General features: G+C 33.4%; 8 protein-coding genes across 8 annotated transcripts; 3 read left to right on the top strand and 5 right to left on the bottom strand.

Annotated features, from left to right (window-relative positions):
* The first annotated feature begins 174 nt into the window (after positions 1-174).
* Positions 175-1,281, top strand: HYPBUDRAFT_241539 (uncharacterized protein). Its single transcript, XM_020223276.1, has one exon. The coding sequence runs from the start codon at positions 209-211 to the stop codon at positions 1,181-1,183; it is 975 nt and encodes a 324-aa protein (XP_020076460.1). The 5' UTR covers positions 175-208; the 3' UTR covers positions 1,184-1,281.
* GUT1 (glycerol kinase) lies at positions 1,196-3,263 on the bottom strand. The gene has a single exon (XM_020221417.1). The coding sequence runs from the start codon at positions 3,178-3,180 to the stop codon at positions 1,291-1,293; it is 1,890 nt and encodes a 629-aa protein (XP_020076459.1). The 5' UTR covers positions 3,181-3,263; the 3' UTR covers positions 1,196-1,290.
* A 1,037-nt stretch (positions 3,264-4,300) lies between these two features.
* UAP1 (UDP-N-acetylglucosamine diphosphorylase) lies at positions 4,301-5,743 on the bottom strand (the record flags this gene model as incomplete). Its single annotated transcript, XM_020223597.1, has 1 exon — positions 4,301-5,743. One exon carries the CDS (start codon positions 5,741-5,743, stop codon positions 4,301-4,303), a length of 1,443 nt encoding a protein of 480 aa, XP_020076458.1.
* A 334-nt stretch (positions 5,744-6,077) lies between these two features.
* Positions 6,078-7,223, bottom strand: ECM331 (Ecm331p; the record flags this gene model as incomplete). The annotated part of the gene is made up of 1 exon (XM_020223795.1): positions 6,078-7,223. A coding segment is annotated over one exon (1,146 nt), but the record flags the coding sequence as incomplete, so codon positions are not given.
* Positions 7,224-9,154: 1,931 nt separating this feature from the next.
* INT1 (Int1p) lies at positions 9,155-15,821 on the top strand (the record flags this gene model as incomplete). The annotated part of the gene is made up of 2 exons (XM_020222761.1): positions 9,155-9,568; positions 9,943-15,821. The coding sequence occupies exons 1-2, from the start codon at positions 9,478-9,480 to the stop codon at positions 15,819-15,821; spliced, it is 5,970 nt and encodes a 1,989-aa protein (XP_020076456.1). The 5' UTR covers positions 9,155-9,477.
* Positions 15,822-16,144: 323 nt separating this feature from the next.
* On the top strand, positions 16,145-17,134 carry HYPBUDRAFT_6657 (cleavage polyadenylation factor subunit; the record flags this gene model as incomplete). Its single annotated transcript, XM_020223596.1, has 1 exon — positions 16,145-17,134. The coding sequence occupies one exon, from the start codon at positions 16,145-16,147 to the stop codon at positions 17,132-17,134; it is 990 nt and encodes a 329-aa protein (XP_020076455.1).
* Positions 17,135-17,410: 276 nt separating this feature from the next.
* On the bottom strand, positions 17,411-18,604 carry TIF5 (translation initiation factor eIF5; the record flags this gene model as incomplete). The annotated part of the gene is made up of 1 exon (XM_020218682.1): positions 17,411-18,604. One exon carries the CDS (start codon positions 18,602-18,604, stop codon positions 17,411-17,413), a length of 1,194 nt encoding a protein of 397 aa, XP_020076454.1.
* Positions 18,605-18,916: 312 nt separating this feature from the next.
* Positions 18,917-20,230, bottom strand: HYPBUDRAFT_109439 (uncharacterized protein; the record flags this gene model as incomplete). Its single annotated transcript, XM_020218702.1, has 1 exon — positions 18,917-20,230. One exon carries the CDS (start codon positions 20,228-20,230, stop codon positions 18,917-18,919), a length of 1,314 nt encoding a protein of 437 aa, XP_020076453.1.
* Positions 20,231-21,060: the final 830 nt, after the last annotated feature.

Below are 21,060 nucleotides of genomic sequence, written 5' to 3'. Positions count from 1 at the left end.
AAGGAAGCGACCGGATGTTTTGTTTTTTGCAATTTTGAAGTCCATTGGATTGAAGACCAACCAAAGTCAACTAAAGATGGGAAACGCAAGGAGTAGATCAAGATTGAGAGGAAAGGGGTCTGTTCGAGACAATAAGATTGGTTTTTTTTTTTTTTTTGTCTAAATTTTCAAAAGCTGATTTTGTTCTTTTACAAGGTTTAACTTATAGATGACTGCAACTACTTCTACGCCTGACGTATCGGTTGTCAACGATACTTATGACAAAGAGAATGTGATTCCCAGAACGCCAACAAAAAGAAAGTCGTATTCGATTTTGAGTCCAATCAACAATGGCGTGAACAAGATTGAAACCTTGCCAAATAAAGAGAGGTTGATCAGTGAATCTACCGGATTAATCAAGTTGAATTTGTCTCCCAATAGGTCTAGTCCCAGGAAACCAATTAGCAAGAATGAAGGATTGCCGGTGTTCATTCCATCCAAGGTGGAAGAGGAAGTGAAAAATGAAACCAAACAAGATTTATTGGTGAAGTATGCTAATAAACAACAAGAATTAATCGAGTTGGAGAAGAAAGTCGAAGAAGTTAAGTTTAGCTTATTGGAGATTACCCAAAATTTGAAAAATCATGAATTTAATGAAAATAAACCTACTAACGTAATTGAAAATCAATTCAGATCAATTACGAAGAAAGCATCAAAAATGTTTAATAATCAACCTCAAGTAGAAGATTTTGAAAATAAATTTAAAAATTTAACTAAAAAGGCATCAAATATTTTTGAAAGCCCAATAAAGAATCAAAATTTCTTTAAAACACCTTCGAAAACCAATTTAAATAGCTTTTTCGATGACATCAAGTATAAATTTGATCAGCAACAACAAGAATTGAACCAATTTAATAAAAAAACTTCAAAATTGGTTAATGGGTTTATATCAAACATGTCATCTCCACGAAAATCTTTACAAGAAGAAGACGTAATTGATAGCTCTTTTAACTTTGAAAACATTGGACCCGATCAAAACGGCGCATATCCTACCATTGGAAGAAAAGTTTATCATGGTGAACAGGCCAGTGTTTTAAATTCGAGTATATTATTAAGTGAATCTGATGACCAGTCTAGTCTTCTTGAAGAGGAAGATAATGCCATCGTTGATATTGATGATTACAATAGTAGTTTTGAAGAATGAATATATTTATTAATATCGTAATACATAAATTTTATTTTAATAGTGAAAAACATCTATATAAAATAAATAGTAATGAATAAATTTTTTGTTCTATGAATAATTTTTGCCTACTCTTCATCTAACCAACCTTTTGCTCTTGATACTGCAGACTCCCATCTTTTCCAAATTCTTCTTCTTTCGTTATCAGGTAATTGTGCTACAAATTTATTATCTGAATCATCTTCACCGTGGAGTTTAGCAAGAACATCATCAAAATCTTTCCAAACTCTTTCATTAGGATCTTTGAAAGAAACACCAGCGGCGATTGCAGCTCCTAAAGCAGTACACTCAGAAATGGCTGCTCTTTTAACAGTAACACAGGGGCCCAAGATATCAGCTTGGATTTGTAAAACTTCATCAGCTTTTGACATCCCACCGTCAACAGCTAAACTACTTAAAGGTTTCTTTTCATTTTGTTTAGTAAGCGCTTCTTCCAAGAAATCTTCTGAAGCTCCAGCATCACTGGCCATGGCTCTTAAGATAGCACGAACTTGGAAACAAACCCCTTCTAAAGCAGCTCTTGCAATATGAGAAGAAGAAGTATATTGAGTCATACCAAATATACTACCTCTTGCACCACCATCCCAATAAGGAGCGTACAACCCTGAAAAAGCTGGTATGAAAACCACTCCACCAGAATTATCAACTTGAGAAGCCAATGGACCAATATCCTTAGCATTTTCAATTAATTTCAAATTATCTCTTAACCATTGAATAATCGAACCGGCAACAGCAATAGACCCTTCCAAAGCATAATGGGGTTTTGAATCATCGCCTTCCAAACTAGGAAACCAGTAACCAATGGTTGTTAAAGTACCATGTTCACTGATCAATTTACGACCACCGGTATTATATAATAAGAAACAACCAGTACCATAGGTACATTTAGCACTACCGGGTTGAACCGCCATTTGACCAACTAGGGAAGCCGATTGATCACCCAAGCAACCACAAATAGGAACATTCCAAATGGTTTTCAAAATATCATAAGCTTCTTGGGTAATACGATTATGGAATCCCAAATTCGATAAATTAGGGGCAACAAAAGACCCATAAAATTCTGAAGAAGAAACAATTTTAGGTAACATAATTTTAGTTGGATCGATATCCCAAAATTCTAATAATTCATCATCATAATCTTTTGTTTCTAAATCCATAAAATAAGTTCTTGAAGCATTAGTAACATCAGAAACAAAAGATTTTTCTTTGGTTAAATGATAAATTAACCAAGTATCAATGGTACCAAACATTAAATTACCGTCACCCTTTTCATATTCTTCTCTAATTACATCATCATTATCTAATAACCAACGTAATTTAGCAGCAGAAAAATAAGTTGACAAAGGTAAACCAGTTTTTTGTTTTAGTTCTTCTTTACGGTCATCGTCAGTCATTTTTTCTAAATGTTGAACAATTTCACTGGTTCTAGTATCAGTCCAAGTAATACCTGCTGATAACGGTTTACCAGTTTTTCTACTCCACACAACCGTAGTTTCTCTCATATTAGCAATACCAATACATTTAACCCTATATTTGATTTTAAGAGCAGGGTTTTGGTTGATTTTTCTTAAAGTAATTAAACAAGCAACAAGACATTGGACCGCATTTGCCAAAATATGAACTGGCATACATTCAACCCAACCCGGTTGAGGGAAACGTAAAGTTGGACCTGCAGATGCTGCATTATTTTCAATTTCAACATCATCAGTGATTGAAATAGCAATACCTTCTGCAGTGAAAATTGGTTCATTATGTCTTAAAAGCGAAGACCTTCTTCTAAATTGATCAGTATTGGAAGATTCAGCCGGGGCTTCGGATGCAGTGGTTGAATATTCAATTTGATGTTTGGCCACTTCAATCCCTTCTTGACTGAAAAGAATACATCTAGCTGATGTAGTACCAATATCAATGGTGGCAACCACTGGTATGGAGGGAGCATTACTGGAACGACGAACCATGACTGAATGACATAAAAATAAATAAAGTGAAAAGAATGAAAATAAGAAATCTAAAACGAATACTAGAAATCAAAAAAAAAAAACGAATTAGAATTGAAAATGAATAAAGATCTATACCTATGACAATAAATAAATCGTTAATATGAAAAAAAAACTTATATATAAGTAATAAAGCAAATGACTATTTCTGCAAAAGTCAGACAAAATGTTAACACAACAGCAATAAATATTTAGCAACAAAACAACGTCACCGCAAAAAACTGATACGTTTGTTACTCCTAGTCTCAGCCTACAAATCTACAGTCAATTACTGCTACTTAAATACTCTCCAGCGAACGCCGGAATTACTAAAGTCCTTTAAATGATTTAAAATGGTCGAATTCGAGGGTTTCTGTTTATTGGAGGAAGGACCGGGGGGAGGAGGACGTGCTCCACACAATTGGCCATAGTTAACGGTGGGGAAGGAGTAATTATCGGTTTAACTGGACCCATAAGCGATTACATCTAAGCGAGAGGCCAAAAGAACAGATGAAGGCCTGGTGAAGACTGGATGAAGACCTGAAGACCAGGAAGACTGATGGAGGCTGAATTGACCAGATGGAGGCTAGCTAGATAGACGAGTAAGCAATAGCAATTGTAAAAGGAACTCCGTACATTCAGCCATGTCCCAGTTGAGTTTATTTGATTGCAAATTGCAAAATTGCAAATTGCAAATTGCAATGTAGATATATTTGCATTATCATGATAGTATTATAAGGTAATATAAGGTACTATATGGTATTATGATGATTATGTATCAATATACGTGTATCTTGACAAGTTTGTATACAGAAACAATAGTCCCTTGAAATTTCAACAATGCATCAATTTAGGTATAAAAGGGCATGGAAAGTATAGAAATATGTTAAGAACCAAAGTCTCATCAAGATGAAGGAAGCCACTAGTAATAGATTGATCAAAGGATTGATTGCATTGGTGATTCTCGCAGTTATCTACTTGACTGGCTCTTATGGTTACGCAATCGGTGGTTCTTACGATACAAAAGAATCATCGGGCCAGTTCTTTAAACTGGGTCATAACTAATTCTAAAGAGTAAATAGGAATATATATTATAATATACTTAAATTTGTTGACCATTTTTGTATTCTTTACCCTTGACAAATTGTAAGCCTTCTCCCTTATACGAAGTTAATCCACTGACTTCAACCAAACCATCGACTGATGCGCCGTTTTGTTTAACCCAATTAGTCCCCATTTCTAAATAGTGATTTCTACAAGTGGTTGGAGTATCATTAGGAGCGCCATCGGCATTTTTCAATGGACTAAATTCTTCACTTCTGTTAACCTCAAGACAACCAAACTTACTTAACTCAATTGATGGGAATACATCAAAGATGAATTGTTCTAATTTTATTCCATTTGGTTCTTTTGGCTTTATGACTTTACCTTCTTTTGAATCCCAATAAGGAATTTTTTTAGTAGCGATATGAAATGGTAAGTATTCTTGTGATGAGATCCATTTTGGAATTTCTCTTTGCAATAATTCAACCGAATAATAATGATTAACTATATTTGCTGCTCTTAAAAATAATTTGGATTCATCATCACTTTCAGTTTTATTTGCTAATTCTGGGGATATTTCACTATATTCTATAACACATGGTTTATTATTTTCTTCATCTAAAACAATCAATCCAACACTTTCATTGGCGTCTCTTTTTCTAACTACTTTAGTTGCTAATTCAAATTTGGAGTCAATAACAAATCCGAAAAAAGTTGGATCGGCAACTTTAACTAATGAATTATCAACACAGTACATATGAAGATGCTTAATACCCTTGTTGGTCAAATCGTCCAAGATTCCATTGGTGGCTAATCCTTTATATAACCCTCCATTACCATCGGGGGCATCACTGTATTTACTTGGAGATTCTAACAAGATCTTGGATCCATCCAAGTTGAAACATGGCAAAGTACCTTGGTTGAAAAAAGTAACTTGGTCTGATTTCAATCCAAAATAATCATTTTTAATGAAAAATGATTCGGTGGATTGTCTAGTTGGACCACTGGTCATAATATACCATGGAATTACAACGTTATCTTTACCATAAGTTTCAGCGGCTAATTTTTCAATTTTCAAGATTTTTTCAGCTTGAATTTGGAAAAGTGATTTATTTGATGGTAATCCAATATTATAACATCCTTTTGGATCAGATGATCCTAATCTAGTACCTTGACCACCGGCCATTAATAAAACTGCAACTTCATTATTGGCAATCGCTTGTAATCCAATTTCATACCATTTATCCAAGGTTTCTTGTTTGGTATCAAGAGTAGAAGCCGTTGACTCAACCGGTAATTGAGTTAATTTCCTCGATTTAGTATTTTGTTTAGAAAAAGTAATTGCATTTTGAACGGTTTCAATTAAAGTTGATGCATCTTCAATTTTTGATAATTGATTTAAATACTGTTGTTGTTCTTCCTTTGATAAATCATTGAAGTATTCGAATAAGTGATCTTGGTTGGCGCTTTTAAATTGCTCGATGATATCGGTACTAGTCATGGTTGATGAAAAAGAGTATAAGTTTAAAGGCTGGCTGGAGATTTCATCTTTATATAAATAAGTCTGAGCATGACACGTAAGCTGAATCAGGTATAAACATAAATATGCGACTATAAATAAAACTATTTCATCGCAGCCGTCAAATCACTACAATCATCTACTCAACAAGTAGGTTGACAACGTGTAGATTGACAACGTGAATGAAGTACAGGTAGTAGTATCAAAAGTGTTTTATTAAGAAGGGTATTAGAAGTAAATAGGAAACAATATATACTTTATTAAAACAAGAGAGAAATTTGTTGGCTCAAATAAAGATAGCCAAAGCACCTCCAAGAATTGTAAGACCCAAGAAGGAAGTGCTGAATAAGGAGGTAGCATCGGAGGATTTCGAAGAGGAGGAATCACCACCAGAAGAACCACCAGAAGAAGAAGAATCATCAGAATCAGAAGAACCAGAAGATGACGAACCACCTTTGGAAGATTTTGATTTTTTACTTGGAGCAGAACATTTAAAGTTATGACCTTCAATCTTCTTCTTTTTATGTAATTTTTTGAAATCATCGCAAGAGAAGTCTTCGGAAGTAGAAACAACGGTGAAATCACCATCGACTTCTTTCAAACCTTTCAAAGTAAAGTTATCGAATTTACCTTTAATATTGACAGCCCCTTTAATTTCTTCTAATTTAGGGAAACCAATATCGGTTAATTCAGAGTTATTGTAAATTCTAAATTCACCACCGATATCTTTTAATTGATTAAAAGAAACTTCGGTTAATTCATCATTAGCAAAAATTTGTAAAGAACCACCAACTTCTTTCAATTTACTAATTTCCAAATTTTCGAAAGAGTTATAAGCAATAACACAAGTACCATTAACTTCGGTCAAGTTACCAACCGAGACATCAGCAACGTCTTGAATGGTTAAATTAGAAGCCCATTTCAAGTTATCTAATTTAACTTCACAATCATCACCATTGAAACTAAGAGTCAAACCGGTTTTAACATGATCTAATTGATCTAATTCAATTGAAGAGATATTTTTGTTGTTATTAATATTCAAAGTTTCAATTGAATCAAAATTGGTTAAACCTTGTAAAGAACTCAAAGCAGTATCCGAAACTTGGATTGAACCAGCAGAAGAAATACCTTTATTTAAATTAATAATGGCAAATGAAGGTAATGAAATTAATGATAATTTTTCAGCTTCTGAAAGAGATGAAAAATCAATTGAATGTAATTGAGTTAATGCTTGAACATTTAATGAACCAGAAATTGATTCTAAGTTATTAAAGTTAATATCAGTAATAGAACTACTATTGTAAAAATTAACGTCAGCATCAATTTTTTTAACTTTGTTTAATTGAACTGAACTAATTTCATCTCCGGTAATTTTAATTTTACCTTTTAAAGTTTCACAACTATTTAATTGATCTAATGATGCACTGGCTTTAATGGTTGTTGAAAATGAACAATCATCAGCTAAAACTGATGTTGACAATGATAATGCAGCTCCTAATGCTACTAAAGCTTTTTTGAAAATCATTTAAAAACGAATGAATAAAGTTAGAATATTAAAGAGGTGTAATTTGATTTTTCTTTTCTTTGGGATATCTTGTTAATTTATAAATTTGCCGAAACACCAAAAGCGAACAAGAAACTGAAAAAAAAAAAAAAAAAAAACAACATTAAAGAATAACAAAACAAGTATCAGTGTTCCTAAATCATTTGACATAATGTTAGTCTAACAGTGTTTACAAAATTAAATGAAACTAGAATTTTGCAATTGTCGCCAAATCTCACTCTGTAGTGTACAGTCCAGTATACTAACACCCTACAATAAACTGTTTATTTGTTTACTATGTTAAGTTATTAACAGCTTGATTAATTCTCCAAGATAGACGAAATCATGAACCATGACGAGTTTACCTTTTCGATAAACCAGTCAGGAAGCATGGAGAAAGTATCAAGTTTTTGTAAATGGTCTCTACCAAAATAAGGTACATTTCAGGGAACAAAGATTAGATCTAAGAAATACTGAAAAGAAATACAGAAAATACAGAAAATACAGAAAAGAAATACAGATATTATAGAAAGAAGTACAGAATCAGGAACAGAAGGAGTACTTTAGTTTGCTCGAGTGAAGGAGTTCCTTGATTGACGATGGTTGCACTCTCACTAAATTTTCGAAAATTCTTTAATGCTGCAATCGATTTTTGGCGTTTTTTGTATCTTTTTGCAACGTCAGCGCGGCATCGCGTTCGTCTACTAAACGGTCAAGCTTCGTCTTTCCCATATGATCAGGGATATGATCAGGGATATGATCAGGTGTGTGATCAGGGATGGGATCAGGTATGTGATGTAAAGATAGAGGTAATGAAGTATGATGTAGAGGTATGATACGATGTAGGTAATGTATGTATGGTCAGTATACCCAATTAAGCGGAACAAAGATCAATTGGGTAATCTTTTTACTAAGACAGTATAGGCGCAGTTTCATCAGTAGCCTTTGGATCCACTTGAATTTTGAGTTGGGTGCACTTACGTCCCAATAAAGAGGCAGTGGTATATTTACTAATGCTTTGCTATGTCACTGCTTGATTAGTATAATTATACGCTTAAATATTAAAGTAGAGTTCTTGATCTAAACCCTGGCTGGAGTCGTACTGGGGATCGAAAATCGAATAAACCCGCTTAAAAGAAAAGACCCGTACATTTCCATCTAAAACCCGTACATGTTTTTTTTTTGTTTTTCCTTTGTCCGATTTTGGTAGAACACGCCCTATCGACCTCTTTGTAATAACTATCTTGATTTATCTATAACTATCTTGATTTATCTATAACTATCTTGATTTATCTATAACTATCTTGATTTATCTATAACTATCTTGATTTATCTATAACTNGATTTATCTATAACTATCTTGATTTATCTATAACTATCTTGATTTATCTATAACTATCTTGATTTATCTATAACTATCTTGATTTATCTATAACTTATCTATAACTTGATCCTTAACTTTATCTATTTGATCCTTAACTTTATCTATAACTTATCTATAGCTTGATCCTTAACGTTTTCTATAACTTATCTATAACTTGATTCTAACTTTATCTACAACTTTTAAACTTCAATTATTGATATATTGGAATATTGTTGAATATTTGCAATATTTAAGTATTGTAAGAACGAATAAGCAAAGCACAGTCTGTTAACAGTACATAAAAGACCAACGTACAATAATAGTCAGCTAAAAGCTGTCATTATAAAATACCACTGTAGATATTCTAAGAACTAGATTATCCTTTTATTGACAGCTTGGTTGCAAACGGATTTCTGCAGTTTTGATCCAAATAACCTGCAAATCAGCAGGTGAACTGTACGGAGGTTTGTTTTCTTTTTGTATACGTGCCCCCACCAGATCCTCTTCCCTAAAACGCGTTGTTTATCAATTGCTCCATAGGGTTAATTTGTAAACCCATCAACAACTCAACTCAACAATAGTCCAACCACCGTTTAAATACTCTAATAAGCAAACTCATAAACACTTTAACCTAAACAAATCCTTCATCTTTCCATACATTCAAAGGTTCTCTGCTGTATTCTCTGCTTTTTGCTACACTTTATTCCTTGCCGCCTCGCAACCAAATCAAACCCTGGTTACTCTTGAAAACAAAAACAATCGTCAACTGCTTAATCTCACGTTAACCTACAGCGCTATTCCTACTCCATCATGGCTAATCCAATGGAGGAATTTCCCACTGGGGATTCTAATAATTTTATCAAATTTGAAAATTCTAATGATCTTTTTGAAAATGAAAATGGTATGTACTATTCATCATCCATTGTTAATTGATATTTATCTTTTGGCTCAATTTATCGTCAATTAGACGATATCCTCTTGTCTTAATGCTTTTTTGATTGTATTAATGCTTTTTTGATTGTATTAATGCTTTCTGGTTGTCTTGTTCCCAATGATTTTGTCAATGGATTCTTTTGTTCTCTACCCATGCTTTATTCTTCGTCTATTGAGACCCTTTCATCACCTTTGTCTATTCAAGAATCTCTGTTTTATACCCTTTTCAGTCTTGTTTTTGTTTTGATCATCCTCTAGTATCCCTTTTTTGCACAAACCTTAAAACCATATTCAATCCCTTCTTTTCCCAATTATTATCAACTTATACTAACCATCGTATAGCTTCAGTCGATCTACTCTTAAAAGAAATGAATCAAGATCCTTCTAATATATCTAATACAGATATTAATCCAACTAATTCCACTTCAACTTTAACAAAACCTTTAAATTTCTCGAAACAATCACAAATTGAAAAACAATCACAAAAAATTCACGAAAAGGAATTTAATTCAAGTTCTGATACTTATATTAGTGATTCTGAATCCAATAAAAACACGAAAGAAAAAGACGAATCTGAAAATCAAAACAAATTTCTTTCTAATGAAATAATTCATTCTAATAATATGATCAATAATGATGAAATGATTAATGATCAAGATAATTTAATAACTCCTTCAAATTCAACTACTTTTAATAATTTAAATTCAACTTATTCAAATAATTCTCCTTCAAAATCAATAATGAAAAATTCAAAAAATTCATTATCTCCAAGGAAAAATGTTGCATTTACTAATTCAAACCCAGAAATTCATCGTTATAAATCAATACAAGATTCTTCAGAAAATACTTCAACGAATCAAAATTCTTCAATTGAAGAAGATTTAAATAACCTTAATCATAATTGGAATGAGTTAGATAATGATTCAAATTCTTCGGAAAATGAAAGTAATTCAACTCCCCCAGCTCCTCCTCCTCATAAATCAGATTCAATTCATACGTTCCATAATATTTTACAAAATAATCCTTTAAATAATAAAGATATTGATAAAGAAACTTTATCAAAATTAAAATTAATGAATAAATTTAATGATATGTCTTTAAATGAAAAATTGGAAATTTTTTTAACTTCAAATTCAAATAAAGATAAAAATCATGAATTGGATGATCATTTAAATAAATTAAATAATGCTACAAAATTTCAAACTGATTCGAATATTCATTATTTATCTTTAAATTTACAAAATCATCAAATTAATGAAATTGAAAATCCTCTTAATTCCTTAACTACCAAATCTGATCATAGAATAGATTCCAATGGTTCTTCTCAATCTTCTTTACAATCTTTAAGTATTGATAATAGAACTTTACAATCAAAAAATTCTCAACTTTCAAATAAAGGTATTGAATTAAATGATGGTATAAAAGGTTTCCCTGATCATTTGGTTCAATCATTAATTCCTTCCACTACCGACAGACTCAATCATGAAGATGAAGACGATGATGATGATGAATTTCATGATAGTTTTGATAATTCTTATAACACTGCAGAAAAATCGATTTTGAAATTATTAAATAATCCAAATGGTGATAGTAAATTGAAAAATGAAATCTCAGAGAATCCTTTAGAGAATCCGTTTATTTCAAAGGAGTCACAGGAAAATCAAAATTTGAAAATAAAGTCCGAACATGATGAATCAAATCTCGAACAAGATGAGGTATTTAAATCAAAATTGAACGACATCATCAAATCTAATCCAAAAAATTTCCCTTCCTCTTCATCAGAAGTTAAAGAGGAACCAATACCAATAATAAAGTCTGAATTCCCAAGAGCTCCTTTATATTCTGAAAAATATCAAGATGAAAAAAAATCGGCTTTACCAAAAGAAGAGCCTGAATCTGATTCTAAAAACCTAACGGAAGAAGCACTCAAAGAGAAACATTCAGTGGAACCAAGTCTTGCACCACCTCAAGTCAAACCAGAACCAAAACCTTTAACTAATGAATCTTTTAAACCAGAACCAAAGCCTTTAACCAATGAATCTTTTATGAAACCAGAACCACAACCTATATCCGAAAAACCTCTTGTCAAACCAGAACCAGAATCTAATAAATCTCTTCTCAAATCGGAACCGGAACCTTTAACCGAAGAGAAATCTGTAAAGCCAGAACTTCAACCTTTAACAAACGAAGAACCTATCATGGAACCTGAACAGAAGCTCCCGATAAAGGAAGAACCATCTGTAAAACCTGAGCCACAATCCTTATTAAATGAAGAATTGACTACCAAAGAAGAATCAATGGAAGCAATTGATAAGAAACCAACTGTTAAAAAGGAACCGGTTGCTAAAGAGGAATTTAAATATGAAGAACCATTGGTGAAGAATGAACCTTCGTTAAAAAGTGAGACAGCTAACTTTATTAAACAAGAACCATTTATCAAAGCAGAACCTCAGACTGTTATCAAACCAGAACTCAATGAAACACATCTCACCATCAAACATAAACCTTCTGAAGTTATACTGGTTAACTCACTACAAGATCCAGTGGTGATTAAATCAGACCCTGAAACGGTTCTGATTAAATCAGAAACTTTTGACCCTGTTTCGGTCAAATCTGAAGGGTTTGATGACATTTGGGATGATGAAATTGACGATAAGAAGATTGATTATGATATGAATAATGGTATAGGTAAGTCATTTAAAACTGACATTCAATCTGATCAAGATGATGATGAGAATCTTGATCATGTCGCTAATACTCAAATTGAATCAGTTTCCTACGGAGTTTCTTTGGACCCAAATGATTTGAAATACATCCAAACCAAAAGTCTCAATAAAAATGTTCCTAGTAATCAAGATATAAACATTGAGAATGGTCAAAGCGATAGAGCAAGTATCAATAATTCCAATAATTCTTACAGTCATGACGGCGATAATGAAGACAACGATGAAGAAATAACTGATAATGAATTACATACCATTCATCATCAATTGGAACAACCTAAAATACCGTCAAGTCTTCCTGAAGATTCTCCATATTCATTTAATGACTACCAGGATGCTTCTGAAGAAATCATTCCAACTTTGGCACCTCCAAGAATTGATGAAGCTGTTGACGCGACTATCCCACCAACACCAGTTAAGCGTGCTCTTTTAAAGAAACAAGAACAAGAAAAGGCACAACAAGAATTAGAAAAGCTGTCAGAAACCAATGAAGAGGATGACGCGTTGGCAAATTCTTCCAATATTGCTCCCCCTGATGGAATAGCATTACCGCCTATTGAACCATCTAACTATTCATCTTTCGAAGATCTCGCTAAACATTTAGATCCTAAACGCGATGTTTCAAATAACTTCAAATACATTAGTCCTAGAGAAGCTTTGAAAAATGAACTAGATGCTGATTCTTTCGAAGAATCATTATCTGCTGAACATGAGGCTGATCCAAACCCAACTGATTTCATCTCGATTTGGCATAAACAAAAAATAAAGGCACCCATGAGATCAGACATCAAAGAAAGATTCAGAACTCCTGAAGTTCCCGCTTATAAAGCACCAGTTTTGCAAACTGATAACCAAATTAAACTTCCAACATCCTTGCAACAGAAGAAGTTTAAAGAGGTTAATGTTATGTCTAGGAGAGTTGTTAGTCCTGACTTTGAAGACCTACAAGTTTCTGGATTTTTACCCGAAATTTCGGAAGACTCTGGTTTCAGCAATCATTTTAAGAACTTGGTTAAGAATGGTGAAACTTCTATGAATATTAGTGACTTATCCCAAGTTTCTGGTGATAAAAAAAGCATGACTCCTTTAAGTACAAGAAATGTCTTATCTAATATGGATAATGACCCTACTTTACTTGAACCACCTCACCCAAAACAAAGTCAAGCAATGAATAAGTATAATAATGGTTCTCGATTCTCATTTACCGTCCGTAATCCTGTTGAAATGAAAGGCTTAGGAATTACAAATGATCCCAAAGCGAGAACAATCAAATCTAAAACATCAAGATTCAGTGTTCCATCTTTTGAAATTAAAAGATCAAACTCGATATTGTCACCAAAGAATCAATACGATGACATCTTTGATGACACTTTGAAACGTGCACCTACTATCAAATCTCAAGGTATGAAAACTTTACCAAGTATGGATCGTGATGATGTCAAGAAGATTTTGGATGCTAAACGTGCTATTAGCCAAGAAGAATATTCTAGAGTTAAATACTTGGGTCAAAGCAAGAAGGGTTCAATTGTTGATGAACCAAGCGATAAATATGATTCTCTACAACAGCATGCCTCGATATATGATGTTTCACAAGATTCCAGTCCTCAATTACCTGAACAACATGCTTTGCCTCATATCACGAGCGAGTTAATGAAGAATCCAACTGCAATTTTAGCTAAAAATCATGTCTTCAATACTACTCAAACCCAAGTACATGATTCTGTTCTTGAATACAACAACTCCCAGGATAACTCTGCCATCAACAACTCAATTATTAACAACACAATGGCTTCCCAAAAAGACAAGAACATGGAATTCGTTGCATTCCCTGATCCAGACCCTGACTTGGTGAAGTCTCCAGGTGTAACAGGTGAAAACAATATTTTCAAAACACCTCCAAAAAATGTTGAAGAAAGAGCTCATGATGATTTAGATGATGTTGAAAAACATGCAGCTCTTGATGATGATATTGAGAGACGTGCTGCTATTGATAATGAGTTGGAAATGAAATACAAAATTATCAACAAGTCACCTAAAAAACCTATCACTCCTAAGAAATCTGGTGCAATTAAAATTGGTTCACCAATGAGATTGGTCAAAACTGGGTCCTCCATCACTGGTGTTGCATTGGATTCACCTACTAAAAAAGCTAGGGTTCATAAAAAGAATAATCCTTTCAGATCGGATGACACTTTGAAATACAAACAAAGTGATGGTTCTTTATTAAATGAAGCATTATTGCCATCAACCCTTTCTGTCCCATCAACTAGTAAATCCTCGAATGCCTCATCAACAACATTAGGTAATAATACTTCGCATCAATACCGTAATGTTCTTGGATCTTCGGGACCCGTTGCAGTACATTCACCAATTGCCGAGGAAAATGCAGCTTCTCCATCATCACAACCTCCACAGCTTCCACAAGAGAGAGGCCGCTTATTCCTTAGAGTAGTTGGTATTAAAGGTATTGAGTTACCAGAAATTAGAGACCACCAAGCCGATTTTTCTATTTATTTAGACAACGGTGTTCATTGTATTAAAACTCCAAGCTATAAATTAGACTCTAACAATATTAGTATCAACAAGGAGTTTGAACTTACGGTTGGTGAAAGCTTGGAGTTCATTATGACCATGAAAACTAATTACGAAAAGCCAAGAGGAAAATTAGTAGAAGTGAGAGAACGAAAAGTTGTCAAGTCAAAACATAGACTCAGCAGAATGTTTGGATCTAAAAATGTTGTTACAACCACCAAATTTGTTCCCCAGGAAAGTAATGATTCTTGGGCACATAAATTTGCACAAGACGGATCATTTGCTAGATGTTATGTTGACTTAGATCAGTATGAGAATCAAATAACTGGTCGTGCTTCTAGCTTTAACATCACATGTTTCAATGAATGGGAGACTTATATGGACTATAATACCAAACAAAGAATTAAATCTCAACCATATAGAATAGCACAACTTGAAGTTAAGATGTTGTTTATTCCAAGAACAGATGAACAAGAAGTCTTACCAACCAGCATTAAATCTGCTTACGAAGGTATCAATGAATTGCGCCAAGAGCTTGCCTTCTCCCATGAAGGTTACATGCATCAAGAAGGAGGTGATTGTGAGATTTGGAAAAAGAGGTTTTTCAAGTTGGAAGGTACTTCTTTAATTGCTCATAGTGAATATTCACATAAAACAAGAGCCAAAATCAATTTGGCCAAAGTTGTTGAAGTTATTTATGTTGACAAAGAGAACTTTGATAAGACCAAGAACAACTATAGAAACTTCAGTGATATCTTATTAGTCGAACATGCTTTCAAGATAAAGTTTGCTAATGGTGAAATAATTGATTTTGGTGCTCCAAATAAACTTGAAAAGGATACCTGGATTTCAATAATTGAAAAGATCGTTTACAGAAATAAATTCCGCCGTCAACCTTGGGTAAAATTGATGCTAGAAGATGAGTTCAATGCTTCAGTCAACCATAGATCATCTATTATGCTTTAGATGATGATTTTTTCCCACTTGTATACATACTTTTAAATTATGTCAAAGAGTTTACTCTTTCTTTCATTCTGTACGTTTGTTTTATTAAAATTGTCATTCACTTCCTATTTTTAATTTATATATATATAGATACATTTTACTAATCTAATCTAATCTAACTACTATTTTTGGGGCCATTTTGTAGATACACCCGCACCTCCAATTGATAATGAAAAAAATCAAAAAAAAAAAAAAAAAAAAAAAATCAAAAAAAAAAAGTGAAATGAAAACACTTCAGATTTTTAATCACTTGATATAATCAATCATCATCTTGTCTAGCAATTATGTCAAATAGCAGTGACGAAGAGGAGAATCTTTACAGCTCTGACGAAGAGTCTCAGCCAGTGACCAAGAAACAAAAGGTGAGTGTTGGAGGTGGCTCCAAAAGTACATCAAAAGAAGCAGGAGACAAAGAAGGTTCAGATGAGCTAGCGAAGTTCGAAAAGAACAAGAAGGAAGAAGATGAAAAAGAGGCTGGTGAAGAAGAAGAAGAAGATGATGATGAAGATGACGAAGATGACGAAGAGGAAGATTCCGACGAAGATATAGAGTTTGTCATAGGAGATAGTGGCCCTAAGCCTTCCACAACAACCACTACTAGCACAGGACCAATAAATGAAACAATAGCATCTGTTAATGATGACGAAGGCGAAGCTGATACAGAAAACAAGGTTACATCAGGTACTCCAACCATAACAAATAAGGAATCAACCATTGATATAAATTCAGTTGCTGAATTTGAAGGCAAACCATTGACACAAGTTGACTTAGCAAAACTAAAAGATAAGCCATGGAGATTTCCAGGGGCTGATATATCAGATTATTTCAATTACGGGTTTGACGAATTTACATGGACGGCTTACTGTTGCAAACAAGATAAGTTACGAGGTGAATTCAATCCTCAAAAAGTTATGGCTTCAATAATGAGTGGACCTTCGCCTGCGGGTCCACCAGGTGGTAGCGCATCCAATACACCTCTGAATAAAACATCAAACTTACAGTCACCACCGGTTGGTATGCCACCAATGGGTATGATGCCAGGGGGTATGCCAATGGGTATGATGCCAAATATGCCAGGTATGCCTAATATGCCCAATATGCCAGGAATGCCTAATATGCCAGGTATGCCAGGTATGCCAGGTATGCCGGGTATGCCACCTCAACTTCCTAATTTCCCAAACATGGCTGGATTACCAAATTTACCTAATTTCAACAGTAATAAGACTGGTCAAATTGGCTTTGGAGGAGCACCTAACCAACAAAACAGACGATAAGGTCAAGACTTTATCAGATTGTAATATAGTCCAATTAATTATATAGGTTCAAAATATAGTTTTCAAATGAAACTTTTTGTAGGACCTTAAAATAGAATAATACTGTAAAACGTTCAATACAAAGTAAATTAAACATGCTATTAACGATATAAAGAAAATATTTATAAAAAAACGAATGGTATGAAGAACAAACCAAAGCAATTATCTCATTAGATAATATAATATATATAAAGAAAGAAAATGAATAACATAAACGGACGTGTCATGATGAAAAATCTATTCATCATCACTTTCTTCGTCAGCCTCTTTCAACCAGTTAATGAAAGGTTTAGCGGCTCTACGAACTTTTTTAGAAACATCTTTTGGGACGTATTTCTTTGAAACTTTTGAACCCCAAGCTAAAGCAACTTCTTCGCTAATTAAATCTTTATCGTAAGAGACTGCTAAAATTTTTGGGAGAGTTGGAATTAAATCTGGTTTTTCTAAACCTAAGAATCTTTCTAAACCACCCAAATAAGATTTTTCAAATTCTGCTTGACCATTAATTAATTTAGCTAACAAACCAACGTGTTCATCAATTTGTTCAATGATATCTTCATCGAATAAAACTTGAGATAAGACTTGAACAGTCTCTGGATTTTCGATAATATCTAATTCGACAATTTTTTTATAGATATCGATATCACTTGGTAAATCATCTTTTGAATCTTTTGATTCATTTAATAACCATTCACCAAAATCATTAAATTTAGTTTGATCATCGGATAAGTTGAGACCTTCTAATTCTCTTGCTCTAGCTTCGATAGCTTCCTTGGACATATCAACAGCCCAATCATCATCAGCAACTTCAACAGTTTGTTTTGATAAAGCAGCAGCTTCAGCATTAATTTTTTTAGTTAAGATATCATCATCATCATCGGCAGCTTCACCATTTTGACCATCAGCAGATTTATGACCAGAAGCAATATCAGAAATAGATTTACCACCACCAACAACATTAGCAGTAGCAGTAGCAGCTTTTTTACCTTTTTTAGAAGAACTATCAGGAGGATTTTTCAAGATATAAGAAGATAATTTATGTCTTGGATCAATAATAGTAACACGACCACAAGCTTTACAGTCTCTTTGTAAATCATCTTTACCTTTAATTTGAATTTCAGTTTCAGGGTTTTTACAAGCTGCACATAAGACAAATTTATTAATGAAACCATCTAAACAATCTTGTAATTCATTGTTATCGTGTGTACCATTAATTAAGAATCTATCCATTGAAGTTTGAGCACCTAATTCAGAACCAAAATATTTTAAGACGTATGAAGGAGGTCTACCTAAAGCTCTTGAAACTTCAGCTAAATTAACAATGGATGTTTTAATACCATTACCTCTACCTTCAACTTTAGCTTGAAGAGTAGGCATTTTATAACGATAAAATGGATCGGTATTATCACGACAAATATTAACAAATGACATTTTTTATCAATTTTCTTATTTTATAGATATATTATTCGGACTTGTTAGAAAATTCTTCAAGTCTTTTATGAAAAAATGTTGTTGAGTCAAAATGTTGAATGAAAGTATCTTGGATAATTTGAAAAACTGGATACTATATCTTCTAACTAGCAGAGTAAGTAGAAGTAGAGAAAATATAAGTGTTTCTGGTACAGATTGAAAGATTAGTGATGATTTTTCGTTCGATTTGATTTTTGTGGGTAAAAATTTTCATTACTTTGTGATTTTTTCCAAGAGGCAAACTGGTGTACGGGTCTATTTATTATATATATACTATTTTGCATCTATATCTTTAACTACTTGATCGGGGAAAGGTTGGACTTTCGAGAGGACAATGCACCTGTTGGCATGAGAGAGGTAACCTTTTATTTTATTTTTATGGATGAGGTTCGCCAAAATGCATTCGATTGAGTCGAGAGAATAGGGAACGGTATCGGAGAGATTGAAAGTGATTTGAAAAGCTGATAATGGAACGATATGATTTGGATTGGGTAGAAGTGCCACTGTTTTTTTAACTAGCTTTAAATAGCATAAAGATTTCAAGTTTTCAACTAAAAGATAAAGGTTTTTCTTTAAGAAGATGATTTGATATTTTTGTAGACAGTGGTTAAATTCAGCCAAATTCCCCAGTTTAATGGCTTCGAAAAGGTGATCTCTATAAATGAGAGATAAATTTGGGAACTGGCCCCATAAAGAGGATGAAGGAGCCAATCTTTTATTGTAAAGACGAAGGGGAAGGAGAATAATTAATAATTTTTCAATTTGACGATTTAGAAAAATTGAATTTTTAGATTCACAATAGGATAAAATTTTCAAACAATCGATTAGTTTCGCTTCACTTGATAAAAAGTCGGCATCATCCAAAGATAGCAAAGAGCTATAATAGAGATACGTCACCATTGATTTCTTCGACATTTGATTTGAAGAAGATAGAATGGTATTAACATTAGGTAAGTTTAAATTTATACCTTTCAAAGCTTTTTCCACTGATTTGGCCAAGTCCAAATTACCCAATTTGAAATAGATTTTGATAAGAGCACCAAGGAAGAAGAAAATATCTCTTCTTTTACTTTGAGAAAGGTCTAAATTCTTATCATTAAGTGATAATTTGAAAGATTTATTAATGGTGGAAGCCAATTTTTCCAAAGAGTTTGGACCGGTTGTGTTCAACTCGTCCAAGCTCATTGCAGCGGCTGCTTCTAATTGTAATTCTTCTTCCGGGTAGTTTTTCAGTCTAACCTGATAGATTCCAATTAACTCATTACAACAATTGATTAGAGACAAATTTATCCAATTACTTTGGGACTCCGCCGCTCTATTCAAATGATTAACCAATTCCAAGCTGTCATTGAAACTCAAATCAATATCGCCTTGTACATACACGGATTGAATCAACTTAAGATACTGTTTAATCACCGGTTTAAATTTTTCTGGTAATGGATATAAATCAAAATCATTGGGTACTGGATACTGTGATCTTGCTTGTCCCTCTTTCAATCCTGGATTTATCGAAATGTAATTCTTGAAGTGCGCCGAATCCTGGTTCACTATCGCCAAACATACTTTCTGTAGGTAGTCTTGTAACATTATACTGGCTTGTATGACTAGTACTTCATTTGTGTATAAAGATTGATCGATATTTCTTCACCCGTACATCCAAACCTGGTAAGTACGCGTCTTTGCCATTACCACCATACCATTACCACCATACCATTACCACCATACCATCATATTGTAGCTATACCTTCTCATCATCTTCTAATTGCCCTGTGCTACCACTCTTCATCTTGATCATGCCTATATCTTCTTTCCTATCTTCTGTACCTTTGATATGCCTATGTCTTCCTTGATCTGTAGCTTGTGATCCTGATCCTTTGGGGTCGGGTCCAACTGTTAGTCTTACAACACCCTACAGTGTCCTACATCGTCTTGCCTCCTAGCTGCTTACCCACTTGCCTTAGCTTAAGTACTATTCAGTCAATGGACTTACACCTTACTCACTGGAAGCACTGTGTGTACGGAGGTGATTGGGGCTATACAATAACGTCATTGATCCGTAGTGTTTATTTATGGATTAGTGAGTATTAGTATTAGTGTATTAGTATTAGTATTAGTATTAGTATTAGTATTAGTGTATTAGTGTATTAGTGTATTAGTATTAGTATTAGTGTATTAGTATTAGTGTATTAGTAATAGTGTATTAGTATTAGTGTATTAGTGTATTGTATTAGTGTATTAGTGAGTATTATTGTAGTATTAGTGTTAGGAGTATTATTGTAGTATTAGTGTTAGGAGTATTATTGTAGTATTAGTGTTAGGAGTAACAGAGTGCTAAGTTCTAACAAGTGCTAACAGTTCTAGCAAGTTATGGCACAAGTATGCAGACTATGAGTATGGGTAGGTGCTCGACAGTACAA

The sequence above is a fragment of the Hyphopichia burtonii genome (genome assembly GCF_001661395.1).
Source record: "Hyphopichia burtonii NRRL Y-1933 unplaced genomic scaffold HYPBUscaffold_4, whole genome shotgun sequence".
Classification (NCBI taxonomy): domain Eukaryota; kingdom Fungi; phylum Ascomycota; class Pichiomycetes; order Serinales; family Debaryomycetaceae; genus Hyphopichia; species Hyphopichia burtonii.
Note: the sequence above shows the minus strand (reverse complement) of the source record. Positions and strands in the feature narration are given on the sequence as shown.

Bases quoted from the DNA above. Each gene is read 5' to 3' on its own strand.
- HYPBUDRAFT_241539 (XM_020223276.1), top strand. From the start codon at position 209: ATGACTGCAACTACTTCTACGCCTGACGTATCGGTTGTCAACGATACT.
- GUT1 (XM_020221417.1), bottom strand. From the start codon at position 3,180: ATGGTTCGTCGTTCCAGTAATGCTCCCTCCATACCAGTGGTTGCCACC.